Source organism: Protopterus annectens, chromosome 2.part1 (assembly GCF_019279795.1).
Source record: "Protopterus annectens isolate FY-2018-M chromosome 2.part1, PAN1.0, whole genome shotgun sequence".
In the NCBI taxonomy this organism is placed as follows: domain Eukaryota; kingdom Metazoa; phylum Chordata; order Ceratodontiformes; family Protopteridae; genus Protopterus; species Protopterus annectens.
Genome location: NC_056729.1, coordinates 714,577,387 through 714,593,517, shown reverse-complemented (window position 1 = coordinate 714,593,517; position 16,131 = coordinate 714,577,387). Strand labels below are relative to the sequence as shown.

Genomic DNA, 16,131 nt, shown 5'->3' with positions numbered 1-16,131 from the left:
TGTAATAAGGGAGATAGAGAGAGAGCATTTTGTCCTATTCTTTTCACAGATCCATCACTAAACTAAGTTATTCCTATTTTGCCCTACAGTGGTTGAGGAGTAGCAGTCTGATATGAAACAATGTATTAGGAGGCAAGAACATCACTCTTGGCAGCTGAATGTTATGCCATTTGCACTAATGTACTGTACAACTGTAATTTTATGTGTAACGTGCCTGCTAATAGGTTCTTTTGTTTTTTTCTTTTCCTTCTGTGGGTTTATTTGTGGTGTTAGCAGAGGAGAAGTGGTGATCACGTCACCCTCCACTGACCAATGCCTTTGGCGCAGGGTCACCAGGCCCACATCTTAATAGAGGGACAGAGTTCCCTGCTAAAGGCAGTCAGCAGGGTTTACTGATACCTTCCATGTCCACTGCTTGGAGGGTGGGGTGTGGAGCATCTTCTTCTGATAGCAGCCAGGAGGGATCCTCTGTGGTCACACAGTGGCAGCCACATAAACTGGTGTTGTTTGAGGAACACTGATAGCTGGACACATGCCTCACCATCACGGAGTGCCTCCAGGCACTGCTGATCTAGTATTGTGGCTGACAGGCCTTGACTAGTGCACCAGCAGAGGCACAGCCTGCAGATAATTTCAAACATTGAGGTTACCATTTTCAGTATGGATGGGTTTCTGGACTGTTCTAGCATCCACCATGTACCCTAACCTATCCCCTATCCATGTGTTCCCATGCCTTATATGTCACTCCTCATACTTCGGCTGTTTTCCACCCTCTGTCTGTGTCCATCCACTTCTTTTGTGCCAATACCAACCATGTCTGTCTGTATCTACTGTGTTTGTCTGCCTTTGCAACCATCCCTTCTCCCGCTATCCTGTTCAAAGCCAGCTTCACTTCATCTTTGTGAATGAATAATGGTAGTCTTTCCCACCAAAAAATGATGTTCCCCCACCTGTCTTTCCTTATTATTTATTTATTTATTTAAATTTATTGACCGGGAGTGTCCGACTGGACGTAGGTCCATTTTCAACGGAGGCCCGGGGAGAAAAGCTCCACAGTTGAAATAAACAGACAGTATTTACATTGGATTACATAGTGATTAACAATTTACATAGCAATTACTTACAACATATTTACAGATGAAGAACATAGAACATCAGTAGACAACTAGAATCTTTATCTGTGAAGTGCATACCAGACATTAACTAATGTTACAAGAAGAAGAAGTTCGTGCTGTATAATAAGTACTGGATTACGAGCATCTGAGCTTGCTATAATCAAGGTAGTTAGTGGAGTGGAAAGAAAGGTAGTGGTTGGATGGGGTGGATGATATTAGAGTGGGAGTTGCAAGGGCATAGCCAGCATGTTTTTAGTTGTGCTTTTAGTGAAGTTTTGAAGTGGGTGCATGATAGTATGGAGGTAATTGTGGGTGGGAGTGAGTTCCATAATTTGGCTATGGCGCAAGAGAATAGTGCTTCACCAGCAGAGTTATTGGCTTTAGTGATCTGCAAGTGATTTTTGCTGCTGGATCTTAGTGGTCTGGTGGTGCGATAGGGTTGGAGTAGATTCTGGAGGGATGGGACATTTAGTGGATGGTTTACTAGTTTGTGGACGAGTGAGAGTTGATACCATTGAAGGAGGTGAGGGAGTTCAAGCCAGCCCAGTTCAGCAAGTGAGAGACAGTGGTGACTACGGTAGGATGCCCCTGTGGCGAATTTGGTGATTTTGTTGTAGCAGGTCTCTAGCTTGTTTAGATCACATTGCCTTAGGTTGGTATATATTGGAGAGGTATAAAGTAGGGTGGAGATAAGGTGGGAATTTGCTATTGAAATCTTTGCTGCTTTGGTGAGAAATTGCTTATTTCTGTATAACGCTCCTAGTTTTTTGTGGACTTTTTTTATAGTCATGGATATGTGAATGTCAAATTTTAGTTTATTGTCTATTTCCACTCCTAGCAATTTGGTATGTTCAGTTGGGTATATAGTGGTGTTGTCTTTTGCCGTGATGTTAAAGTGAGAGTTGTTTTGAGTATGTTTGGTGGGTTGGAAGATGAGTAGTTTAGTTTTGTTTGGGTTGAGTATTAATCGGGCATCAGATAACCATGTTTCAACAGAGGAAAAGGCTTCCTGTGTGACTTTTTGCAGTTTTGGTAGGGACTGGGCTGAGCAGATGATGGTCGAGTCATCTGCATATTGTATGAGTGTGCCATGTTTGGTGGCAGAGGCTAGATTATTGGTGTAAACCGAGAAGAGTAGGGGTCCAAGGATGGATCCTTGGGGAACCCCTATGGAGACAGGTAGTTGGGGAGATATGTCATTCTGCCATACAACAGATTGTTGGCGGTCAGACAGGTAACTCTGAAACCAGTTGGTGACCGATTGTGAGAAGGATAGGTTATTGAGGACAGAGATAAGTTGTTTGTGTGGGACCATGTCAAATGCTTTAGATAGGTCTAGGAAAGTAGCAGAGGAGAGATAGCCATTGTTTTTATGCTGAAGGATAGTGTTAGTAAAGGAGAGTAAGGCAGTGGTGGTGCTATGGTTTGGTCGGAAACCATGCTGAGTACTGGAAAGGAGGTTGTTAGTAAGGGAGGTAGTCTGAGACCTGAGAGTGTATGGATCTCTCTTGTATTTTGGAGAGTGGAGAGAGAATAGCTATGGGGCGGTAATTGGTTAGTTCTGTGGAGGGTCCACCTTTGTGGAGGGGAATTATATGTGATACTTTCCACAGTGTGGGAACGTAACTTTCTGACAGAGATCGGTTAATCAAGATGGATACTGGGTAGGCCAGAGCATCAGCTGCGATTTGTAGGTATTCACTTGGGAGGCTGTCTGCTGCTAATTTGGTGGGTTTAAGTTTAGTTAAGAGTTTTTTATGTTGGAGGTAGGTACAGGAGAAAAAGAGAAGGCAGTGGGGAGATTACTAGTTGAAGGTGTGGATTGGAGGGGAGGGGGGTTGTGTTGTTTAGCTAGTGATAGTATGGTTTGGGTGAAGTGTGTGTTGAATGAGGAAGCAATATTTTCTGAGGAGTGAGGGATGTTAGGAGGGGGGGGTACTGACTTTACCTGGGTGGAGGATTGAGTTTATGGAGGACCAGAATTGTTTGGGGCTGTGTTGTGAGGAGTCTAGGGCAGACTGGTAGTATTGGGATTTGTCCTGTTTTATCAGCTTTTTGACTCTATTGCGTAGTTCTAGGAATTTCTGTCTAGCTGAGGGGGTTACCCTTATGGTTACCCTTGTGGATTTTCCTATGCTTGCTAATCCTACTATTCAGCATTTACTATCTCCCTGTTTCCTCCACTTTGTATGATGAACTGAGTTGGCACTTTGTTGTGCTGGCTCTCCTAGGGCTGTCTGATACTGCCCGTGCGGCAGAGATGTGGTGTTTCATTGTGCACAAAGCCTTGGTCACACTCAGGCATACTTGCCTGCAGTGCTTCACAGTCAGATTATGGGCAGTTTGCTAGTGTGACTTCACCAGTGAACCCGCCTTTTGCTACAGCTTGTAACATGGCTCCACTAAGTTACTTTGCACTCCTTCTACTGGAGTACTGATGCTCTATAATCCCTGATAAATATCTGCCCAGCTATGAGCCATACCACACTGTGAGATTCTTGATATTTAGCATTGCGAAGTGCATAGTGCATGTCTATGAGTCCCAGCCTAAAACTGTTAAGAGAACAAGAGAGCATTTTAGGCTTTGTTTTTATGCTGACTCAGAATGTGTAGGCTGTATTTATTTATTTGTGCATATTTGTTAACTGCTCAGAGTCACACAGCAGGCAAATGAAAGCTGAGGGAATTAAACCCTAGACTAACTTGTTAACAGTTCCTAGTCGTAATCGTCTGCACTAACTGCCATACCATAAAAATGAAGACACTGTGATAAAGAATTTGCAAATGCTGTCAACTTAATTTACCTTGAACTATCATTATTTCAAGTAGAGTATGATACAGAATGCTTCTCATCTTGTTGCTTTTAGGGGGATACAGAAAGTTCATTTTTTCAGACATGGTGCACTGAAATGGGATTATAAATGATTGCTAAATGCTCACTTAATTTCTGCAGAATATGGTTGAAGAAAAGAATATGAAAAACCAGGAAATAAGCTCAAGAACTGAGAAGTCAACAAAAAAACGGTAACTATATTGGCATGTGCATTTATTTCTTAGTAACTGTGCAAAATGACGTTTGTAAGTTGAACTTTGGTAAAAGTAGGACTTTGTAATTGAATTCCATGTTTGAGCAGAAGACCCTTTATGGAATTGTATAATTTTCTAAGAAAGCAAGTTAATTCCATTTACAGAGCTGGAATAAAACTTTCCTTTGTTTAATAACAGTTGTTCTATCTTGCGGTTCATTCTTAATGATGAGTACAGAGCCGATCCCTCGGCTCCGAATCGGTCTACTGCAAAGCTCGAGGTTTTCAAATAGCTCGAGACCAAGTCCCTATCCTATGATGCACCTAGAGTTACCTCCGATCTAATTTGCCACTGCAACAGATCGGAGGTTCTCACTAGCTCGGGCCAGTAAAAACCTTACTTTTCAATATTTTCGAATATTATTGATACCTTTCTTATAAAAAGTAGTTCTAGTTAGTTTATTAAACTCTTATAGCTTTCTGTGCGTTTCCCTATTCCCATGGTGTACTTTTTCATATATTAATATTTGGCCTCGTTTTTCTTAGGCCTAGTTTATCTTTACTGCTTAAATACTGTTTAAATAGTTACTTTCTGTCACATTTTTTCTTACTAATAATTAATTATTTAGAGTGTGTGCTTAGATAGGGACCTTTTGTCAGAAACTTAAGATAATTAGTGTTTGGTTAGTGTGTTTCTATAGTAATTAGCTTTGTTGTTGCATTTAAATAGTGACTTTCTGTCAGAACTTTATATATTATCTGTTTAGATATATAGTGCGTGTTTAACCAGTTAGCCATAGTTGAAGGCTTGTGTTTTTTGTATTTAGCCTGTATTTTAGAAGGCTTATTATTATTAGTTTATAGTAGTTGGGTGTGTCTAAATTTTTGTCGATGGCTGATGACAAGGGCAAACATCCTAAGTCAGGGTTCAAAAAATGCCCTAAATGTGGGCAGAAAATGTCTGTCACTGACAGTCATGTTAATTGCTTTTATTGCTTAGGAGCATTACATTTGCAAGAAACCTGCTCCATATGCCATTCCTTTTCTTCTTGGGTTCTCCAAGAGAGAAAGAGGAAACTAATTGCTGGGGGTTTATTGAAACCTTCCTTCCAGGAGGCTTTGAGTGACCAAGATGGATCTAGTAAGTCCTCAAAGTCTTCCAAGACTTCCATGGAATCAAAAAAATATAAAAAGTCTGTGACATCAGCTCCACAGGTCTGTGAGTTGACTGTCTTATCTTTTCGGAGCTGGTCCCCGGTTTTGGAACCGGTATCCGAAATTCCAAAATCTACATTATTACAGTCAGTACCACCATCGATCCATTCATCTCAGTCTTCCATTAGCCTTTCAAATTTGGATGTGGATCGTGTGGTGCAGAAGCTTTTACAGGCACTGGCCTTTGCAAAATTTTTATCGGCTCTGACCCAAACGGCTTCGGAGCCGAAGACCCTTATGCCAGCAACAACTCTTCCTCCTCCGAGCCATACCGGTCCTTCAAAGCCAGAGGAGTCAGACTTGTTGATTGTGGAGCCTTTGGAGCTGACACGTGCTCCAGTGTCTTCAGTGCCATTCACTCTGACATCCTCGGCGCTGATTGAGGACTCTAGGAGCCGACACTCTCCAGTCAGGTCCGGAGAGCATAGTCGAACTGACTTGTCGATTCTGAATCTGCCTCTCGGGGGTTTCAGCTCTGATGAGCTCGGCTCCTACCTCTGGCTCAGAGCCCACTGTCCCGGTGCAGGGGGTATCAATGGTTTCCTCGGATCTGTCGGTCCCTTCACATTGGAGCAGGGGTGCCTTTGAAGCCATGAGGAGAGTTATGTCTTCTAAGACATCCTCAACCTCAGGTCTGGCTTCTTCATCCCCCAAAGCACCTGTGCCTGCTTCTGCTTCACAGATCCTGGCAAAGTTTAGATACCCAGAGCCTCAGGAAGCCCCATTGGGTGGTCCATGCTCTTCCGAGACCTCACCAGAAGCTCCCACTGATGAGGTTCCCAGGAAGAGAGTTTGTAAGAGAAAACATCTAGACTCCCCTCAGGAGTCCCTAACATCTGATACTGACTTGGATGAATCAGAAGGGTCCCCACGGTCCCCCTCTGAGGATATATCATCTGCTGAGATACTAGGAAATCCTTAGGCAAAGGGGTGACTTGCAGTCCACAAACCCTACTGAAGATGGGTCGGTTCTCCTGAAGGCTTTTGGGACTCAGCCCTCCACCTCTTGGGTGTCTCCGCCCTTTGAGCTTATGCAGCTGGTCTCACTAAGGGCATGGGAGTCTCCAGACACCATGGAGCCTGTCCCTAGGAGGCCTAATAAGTTTATCTCTGCTCCCCAAGACAAATCTTTTTTGACCAAAGGTGTGCCAGTTGATGCTATGGTGGTGGCGGCAGCCACCAAAAAAGAAATGTCAGAAACTTCCTCTTCTGTCCGTCTTCCTAACAGAGATTCCAGGATCATGGATAGATATGGGAAGCACACTTTTAGTTCAGCGACTTTTGCACTACGTTCGCTCAACTATTTAACCCATTTCATGAGACTGCAAAGAGATCTCCTTAAAGAGCTGGGAGATATTCTTCATGGTACAGTAGCTGCAGGAGCTTCAGACAAAGTTGCTTCCCAGCTTGCTACCCTCTTCTCTATTGTTAACTCACCCATGCGCCTCATTTCTTATGCAGCTGATGGAATGAGTAGGGCAGCGGGTACAGGAAATGTTCTTAGGAGATACCCCTGGATGTGCTTGTGTTCCTTTGTGCAGAACCCTTCAAGTCATCCTTTGTGAATACCCCTTTTGAGAGCTCGTCTCTTTTCGGGCCAAAAGTCAAGGAAACTTTGACCAGGTGTGAGCAGGAAGGAAAGACTCTATCTGCCGTCGGAGTCCGTTTTTCCACCCCCTACTAGACCCTACCCCAAGGGTCAAAGGGGAGGGAAAATGTGGTTCCAAAAAGCCCAAGAAGCCTTTCAGGACACACGTGGTGAACCCCCCTCCAGGGGCAGAGGAGGGGGCAATAATGGAAGATGCTGCCCTCGTGGCAGAGGGGGTCCACAAAATCAGGGTGACAGAGATCACTTCTCTGGGAAGCCCTACCAGTGCTCCTAAAAGGAGACCCGACTGTCCTACTCTGGAGGTAGTCAGGGGTCGCTAATCTTTGTACCCAGACGCCTGGCTCAAAGTAACAAATGACAACTGGGCACAAAGTATCATTTCCAGAGGATACTTCATTCCTTTCGCCCCACCCACTCCACCCACAAGGAAAATCCCAGACGTTCTACCCAGTTACAGGGAACAAGCAACTGTAGAGGTCCAAACGTTACTAAGAAAAAAAGTGCTCCAACCAATCCCAGCAGACCAGACAGGATCTGGAACTTACTCAAGATTCTTTTTAGTTCCAAAAAAGACAGGGGACTGGAGACCTATATTGGACCTCAGCAGGCTAAACAAATCTGTCAAAAAAGAGAAGTTTCGGATGGTCATGCTTCACTCGATACTTCCCTTCTTAGGGAAAGACAATTGGATGTGCTCAGTAGATCTCCAGGATGCGTACTACCACATAAAAATGGCCAGGATCATCTGCACTTCTGGCTGGGAGCCAATTATTACCAGTTTCGAGCCCTGCCCTTTGGTCTCACTACAGCCCCCAGAGTGTTCACCAAATGTATGGCAGTGGTCACGGCTCACTTAAGATGTTTAGGATTCCAGGTGTTTTCATACCTAGACGATTGGCTCCTCACTGCCACCACCAGGCGTTAACTCATTCAAGCCAGGGACTCCACTCTGTCACTCTGCAGCCAGCTGTGCATTACAATAAACTCAGAAAAATCTGCCTTGTTGCCATCGCAACATACCATTTTTACCGGAGCAGAATTGGACACCTACACCACCACGCTAAGACTTCCAGTAGAAAGAGTCTTATTACTCCGTCAGCAGGTCTGCATTCTGATATCCATAAACAAGGCTCCAGCATCAGAAGTTCTAAAGTTGTTAGGTATGATAGCAGCTGCAATTCTGGCCATACCGCTGGGTCGTATGCACATGCGGATACTGCAATGGCTGTTGTTTACTCAATGGTCTTACCAAGAACTTCCCATGTCTCACCTGATAATGATCACAAATTCCTGTTAAAAGGATCTTCAGTGGTGGTTGACCTCACTTCATGTCACGATAGGATGTCCCTTTGTTTTACCCCCACCAGCGGCCACAGTGACCACGGACGCTTCCCTGATAGGGTGGGGGGGGCATTTTCAGGGAAGGACAGCACAAGGCACATGGACTGATCAAGAGACACATCTGCAAATTAATGTCTTACAGATGAGAGCAGTACTTTTGGCATTGCAGTACTTCCAGGACTCTCTTCCTCTGGGTACGATTGTGATTCAGACAGACAACATGTCAGTGGTCTGGTACTTGAACAAACAAGGAGGAACCAGGTCCTACCCCCTTTGTCGTGAGGCCCTAAGAGTGTGGCAGTGGACTGTATCCACCCAGCGCTTTCTGTTAGCAATGCACATCCCAGGAAAATCCAACATGATAGCAGACAAGCTGAGCAGTGCAATTTTGTTGCCCCATGAGTGGTCCCTCAAGAAAGTAATAGCGGACAGCATATTCTGCAGGTGGCGCCAGCCTTGCTGCGACCTTTTTGCCAGTCACATGAACATGAAATGCAGAAGCTACTTTGCCCTGATTCCCCCTCCGGGAGAAGCCCCAAGGGACGCACTCGTTCACGATTGGCCTCCTGGTCTCCTCTATGCATTTCCACCAATCCCGTTGATACCCAAATTTCTACAGAAAGCAAAAACTCTGGGAAGGGCCAGCATTCTAATAGCCCCTCATTGGCCTCGTCAGATTTGGTTCCCCTTCCTTCGACTTCATCTTTTGAAGGACCTTTGGATTCTGGGCCCAGTTCCGGACCTTCTGACTCACTCGTCGGGGGAACTTCATACCTCTCTACAGTCCCTGAAGCTGACAGCTTGGCTGCTCCAATTTTTATCATACCCAGGTTCCATAACCTTTCCAATGAGATGAAGCAAATTATCTTATTCTCACATAAATCCTCTACCTTAGCAAATGGAAAGAAATTTCTATATGGGCCTCTAAAAACATTATTGATCCTTACAAAGCCCCTGTAGCCTCTATTTTACAGTTCTTGACCATGATTTTCAACAAAGGAGTGGCAGCAGCAACTGTTCGGGTTCAACTTGCTGCCATTTCTAATTTTCATCTCGGATTCTAAGGATTGAATATTATGTCTCACAAATTATCCAAAGCCTTTCTCAAAGGGACCTTTCATCTCAGACCACCTGTAAAATCTCCCTATTCCCCATGGAATCTAAATTTTATGCTTTCACGCATTATTCTTCCTCCATTTGAACCAGCTTTCTCATGTGACCTCAAATTTTTGTCATGGAAGACTATCTTTTTAGTAGCTATTACTTCTGCCCGCAGAGTGTCAGAGCTTCAAGCCTTGCCCATTAAACCTCATTACTTGATTTTCCATGCTGACAGAGTCTCACTTCGAACAAACCCCTCCTTTTTGCCTAAGGATTGCACTGAAACTAATCTTAACCAAATTACTGATTTGCCAGTTTTGTTCCCCAATCACTCCAACAATCTAGAATACATGCTGCACAAACTTGATGTTCACAAACAGCTCAGATTTTACTTGGATAGAACAAAAGATTTTAGAAAATTGGAACAGCTTTTTGTTTCCTTTTCAGACTCCAGGAAAGATATGCCAGTGGCTAAAACAACTCTGTCTAAATGGTTATCCGATAATATCACATTTGCTTATTCAGCTGCCAATATGCCCTTGCAACATAAAATTAAAGCTCACTCAACCAGAGCAGTTTCTATATGCTCTGTCTTTTCTGCCAGACTTCCTATTGATAACATTTGTGCAGCAGCCACTTGGCAGGACCTCATACCTTTATCACTCATTACAAAGTTAACAGGGCCTCCTTTGGATCCACTGTCCTGAAAAATATACTCCCGTGAGCCACCCGAGATAGATGGTGCTTGGGACGCTACCCATCAGTAAGAATGAATGGCGAGATATAACAACTTCACATAAAGAAGTTATGTACTTACCATAATGTTCCTTGTGAGTTGTTCATCTCACCTTCATTCTTATGTCCCTCCCTCCTACCCCCTTCTGGGCTTTTAGAAGACCAAGATGCTAGATTCTTCCTGGTTATTCAACCCTTCTATACTTTCTCTTATGGAGTTATAGAATGACATATGGTATTATTATGCACAGCAAACAAGATCTGAGGTAACTCTAGGTGCATCATGGGATAGGGACTTGGTCTCGAGCTATTTGAAAACCTTGAGCTTTGCAGTAGGCTGACTCGGAGCCGAGGGATTGGCTCTGAACCCATCAGTAAGAATGAAGGTGAGATGAACAACTCACATGGAACGTTATGGTAAGTACATAACTTCTTTTTTTATCTTGCTTGGATGTACAATTCTATCTCGTAAAATTGTCTAAAGTTACAACACTATTCTAGCAGAACCAGCCCTTAGGAAATAATTCTGAACATACATCAGAAGGTATTTGTTGGGCATGCTGCATTGTTTGTGTTAGATCCACCAGAAGTTCATTCTTGTTTTTCCTGCTTTCAAAAATGGAGCTCCTTGTGACATAAATGTTACATTTTTATTAGCTGATGTTTTCCCTCTTGGTTTATTGGGTTGTTTCTTTTATTTTGCATATTCCTGTATTTTTGTCTTGTATTGAATTGTTTAGGAGAGGGTATCATTCCCTTCCTCATCTGAAGTATCTGGACTAGTGTGGGGATATTTATAACCACTCTGGATCTCGGTGTCATTTATGTTTTTTAGCCTAATTTTTAGCCTGGCATGGACTGTTATGTTTACCACAGGATGGATTTTTACACCTTTGATTTATTCACTAAAATGTGTGGTCCCCCACCCAACACGTGTATGGTGAAAGTCTAACTTTATTTTATATTGTTTTCATTTGTTAACCACAGTAGAACACTGATCTATTTTCAATTTCATTCTAGGGAGATACAATATATGGAAGTATGACAAAGCTGACATTTTTAAATGGATGAATAAGTAGTGATGAGTAGCGAAGAATGTTTCACAAGTAAACTATCAGAGGTATAACTAAAAGACCAACTATAACATAAAAATTCAACATTTAAAATGTAAGGCCAGTTATATAACTTTCAAAATGCAGCATGCATGGTAAATATTCAGTATGTACAGTATATACAATTAGAAGCATAGGGAGGTAGAATGGAAAGAAAAGTTCAGGTAGACTGAAAAAAGTGGTAAAATGAGAAAGGACTAGGGTAGGGGGCTTCATGGGTAGAATAATACATACTATGATGGCCCCCACCCACCTCCTTTCTTATTTTCCCACTTTTTTTCACTGTACCAGATTAATTTATTTACAGAGGTCAACAGGGAGTAAATTAATCCCAAACTAATAATCCCCACAAGCACACACACATAACCCATAGCTACCTGTTACTAACATATCCCACCATGTAGGCATCCTAGGAGCTCTGGGACAAAACTGTGTTGGGGTATACAGCTAAGCTTGTGATCATTAGCATAATATTATCCTATGAACCTATGAAATGAGAGATTAAAGGGAAGCAAATGGATTTAAGGTATGTTAGCCATTGTATTGCATTTACAGGAGGCTTCATGATTCAATTTTTTAAGCTGGTTGTGGAAGGCTGCATAGGAAGGGGGTGATTGTATTTATAATGGTAGTGATTCCCATGTGCAAGGGGAGGGTGGGGCTGCTGCTGAGAAACTGTGGTCAGCACCATAAGGTCAGTTCCTTGGGGTTAGTAAGTAGGGAGTTTCATGGGATTGTGGTCCTAGGTTATGAGTAGCATATCTTTCAGTAAATCTGCTGACAAAAAAAGGAAGGTCTGTAGATTTAAGTGTTTATAGGTGAGAGAGGCTAGAAGTGGGATGCATTTTTGTTTATTTGGAAGCTTTTTTGCTTTTTGATATACATTCTAGTGGTGTTCTACTTGGGGGGCCATGGAGAAGAATCCACAGATATTATTAGTTGTAGATTATAAGGAGGTTAGATTTTTCCTGAAAATGTAGGCTGCAATTGCGAGATCATATTGTAGTTATGTCATCAGAATCCCTTTCCATATGGCTGCTCTGATAGTGAAGGAGAGTAAGTGGGATATCGGTTTAGACCAGAAAAGGTGTAAGTTGACTTTTGATGTAGTGGTAACTTTATGATGCCAAAAGTTTAGGTTTTGGTCAAGCCATATGTCTAAGCATTTGAATTGAATGGGTGTTTCCAAGGTTAAGTGTTTGCTAAGATGACTGGATCATTGAATGGGGTAATAGACAGTTTTTGATTGGTACCAGAAATAGAAAACCATTTGAAATGTTGGGACCCACCAGAGTGAGCCCCAAAATGTGGAGACTGAATGGCCAAAAGAATATACATATACTACATCCAAGTTGCCGTTTCTTGGAATATTCCCTTTTCTCCAAGCTCTAGTGATCTCATATATATATAAGTTTGGGGGGTGTGAGAAGCTTGCCCCCAACATGAAGGGGTGCAATGAGGGCTACCACCCCTTCCTGCAAGAAAAAGAAGTTTATAGGAAAAGAGAGATTTTCAGGACTCACTCTTTTCCTGTGTTTTCAGTCTTTTTTTCAGCTTTTTGGCACTCGTTATTTTGAGTGCCAACATTTCAGTAGGGAGCTGTCAACAATTATATATTTTGGTTTTCTGGTATCTGAGTATCCAATAAGAAATGGGAAAGATTTGATGTTATCTGTTCCATCCATTCCTCAATTAATGGGTCTTCGTATCAGACTTCAGATCCATCTTTGGCCACTCAAGACTTTGGATCTCAAGCTCAGGCTCCTCCGCTCACCCATAACTCCCTGCAAAGTCCAACATTACCTCAGATCTTGTATGCTGCTCGTTTTAGACAGATGTGGATCTCCTTGCCCAGGCTCATGTTAAAACTAGTAAGAGTTTTTTCATTGCTGCTTTTTCACCTTTTGCCATATACTTTGGTACCTCTTTTCTTAGCACTGATATACCCTACCTCCCCTTGTCATAGTTATAATATTTAAGACTTTTATCAGGATTTGTTTCTTTGCACCTTGGTGCCATATTTCTTCTCTAACCAAAAAAAAAAAAAAAAAAGATTACTATATATATTCCAGTCTGCCTTTTTACATATTTACATATTGTAGCATTTCTGCATTTATTCTGTGTTTTCTCCCTTTATTGTGTGTTTTCTCCCTTTTTAGTGAGATTCCTCCATTCTGAATGATAATCGTTTTGGTTTTAGAAAATGCATGGCCTGTGGCCACAAGATACTTAACTTGGATGCACACTCTAAATACCTGTATTGGCTTGGGGCCACACACTTGGATAAGCAGTGTGTCATATGTACAGCCTTTGGTACCAGGGCAGTAGTAGAGGGGCAAACCAAACTAATTCTTAAAGTACTTCTCACTGCCTGTCTGACAGAATCATCCAAGTCTCAGCATGCTGATACTGCAGCTTCCCGTTCTTCTAAAAATTCTGTGGACTGCATTCTCTAGATTAGTTTTCATTATCTCTGGCATCCTTGGCTCCAACTCCTGAGTTTTCCAAGTCATCAGACACAGGGCTTTTCTCCCAGATGATCCTTATCAGTTCCAAGACTCCCCCTCTCCTGGAGCCATGTTTTTCACCGGATCCAGTTTCTCCTCAGCTCCAGTTGCCTTTTCTTTAAGAGAGGATTGGCGCCACAAAACCTCCTTTCACCACTTCCTTTGCGTAGTTAATTCAGTGAATCAGGAGGCTTTTCTGAAGCAGATGTGGACCACATGATGAGGAAGGTTTTCAGCTCCTACAATTCAGTTCAGGGACCTGATGGCTACAGCTGCTCCTTGAACCAGGAGTTGTGTGTCTTCTCTTCTCTTCGTCCAGTAGTAGCTACTACCCAAATCAATTTGTCAGACTCAGGAGTTATGCATCTGAGCACTTCCCAGAGTTTTTCATGCTGAAACCAAAGATCTGCTATCTTCTACTCTAACACCATCTCTGACCTGTAAGGATCCAGTGTTGTTGGAGCCAGAAGGATCCCAGAGTCAAGGCACTGGCACCGGATCTGAAAGAACAAGTTCAACTCTGAGGGTTTGGGCCATCTCTTCCTATCAGAGCATTGTTGCTGGATAGCTCATTGCCGGCTTCAGCCTTGGACCTGAGCTAAGTGGAGTTCAGCAGTTTGCTTGTTGAGGTGGCTTCGGCTTCAGCTTTGGCATTTGATGCCGTCAAGACAGCACTCCCCAATCCGAAATACAGACTACTTTCTAGCTCAGCTCCACCTATCTCCAAAGAATCCCCTGGGTCTTGATCTTTCTCATCTGGTGCGCATGGGACAGCTGGACATGCTGAGTCTTTAGTCAGTCCATATAGGGAACTTGCAAATCTCTTCTGAGTCTTCTCTGGAACATCCCAAGAGGGAGGCTCATCAGAAATTTATGTATAACATGAGGCATGTAGACTCTCCTCAGGAGTTTCTCAGAAGAGGACATGGATTTTAATGATGGGGAGGGCTCCCTCACATCCCCCATGAGGATATCTTATTCAGAGAAATTCTTGAACTCCTGAGACAAAAAGGTGGGTGGTCTTCCAACACCCCATCAGAAGAGGAGTCCGTGTTCCTTGTGGCCTATGAGTCCAGCTCAGCTACATCTTAGGTGGCTCCCATCATGAATGAAATAGTGGATTTAATCTCTAAGCAGACTTGGAAGGAGCCGGACATGGCTAAACCAATTCCTCTAAGCCAGACAAGTACTTGGTCTCCCAGAAAGATCAACAACATTGGAGAAAGGGGCCTCCCTTAGATTTCTTTGTAGTGGAGGCAGCAATAAAAAGAGGTCACATAGGAAAGCTGTTCTGTCCATCCCCTTTAACAGAGAGTCAAGGGTGTAGGACTGGTTTGGGAAGCAGATTTGTGCTTCAGCTACCTTTGCTCTGAGGGGGGATGAACTACTTGCCAAATATCACAAAATATTATAGGGATTTGACCAAGGAAATCTCCCCTATATCTGTAGAAGACAAGGAAACCTTGGACTGTCAGTTACATTCACTGTCCAATGTCTGTGGATGTTAATTTGTAATGCTATTGAAGGTGCTTCAAGAGCCTCAGGTATAGGCATTACCATTAGAACACATGCCTGGATGCATTTGTGAAACTTTGCAGAGCACTTCAGGACATCTTTTATCAATGCCCCATTTGATGGCTCAACACTCTTTGGGCCTAAAGTGAAAGAAACAGTAAACAGAAGTGAGAAAGACGAAAAGTCACTTTCTGTTGTTGGAATACAGTTCTGTACCCCCCAGACATCTTTTTCTATGAACCAAAAACATGAAGATGCAATAGTGCTAAAAAAAAGGTTAAAAGGTTATTTTGTTACCATTGATGTAATGGATTTATTCACCTGCATTCCTAAGGAAGAAGGTTTAAGATACTTTGAGGAAACCTTATATAATCTGTCTACTATGGATTGTGATGAAATAAAGTTAATTTGTGAAATGATGGCATTAATTTTAGAAAATAATTACATCTTTTTTGAGGGTGAATATTTTCAGCAAATTAGAGGTGTGGCAATGGGTGCCGCTTGCGCCCCCACTTATGCTAATATTGTATTACTTGGATGGGAAAGAGAACATGTGCTTGGAAGTAAATATCATGATTGCATAACCTATTATTGTAGGTTTTTGGATGACATTTTTATTTTTTAGAAGGGAACCACTGAATCTATTCCTTCGTTCATTCAATACCTCAATAGTACAACTAATTTCTTAAAATTCACCTTCCAATACGATGCTAATGAAATTAGTTATTTAGATACACTAATTGTCAAGGACAAGGATCAATTTACATCTAAAATATATCGTAAACAAACTTTCTGTAACAATTATTTACATTTTAATAGTTTTCATCCCTTTTGGCAAAAGAAAAGCATCATAAA

At 42.5% G+C, this 16,131-nt stretch overlaps 1 protein-coding gene across 1 annotated transcript in view; it reads left to right on the top strand.

The window, feature by feature from the left end:
• MAP9 (microtubule associated protein 9) overlaps positions 1-16,131 on the top strand; it is a 1,126,417-nt gene that overhangs the window by 755,626 nt on the left and 354,660 nt on the right. Inside the window, exon 8 of the mRNA XM_044063500.1 lies at positions 4,069-4,139. Within this exon, the coding sequence (XP_043919435.1) occupies positions 4,069-4,139 (71 nt within the window). The remainder of the gene's footprint in view (positions 1-4,068; positions 4,140-16,131) is intronic.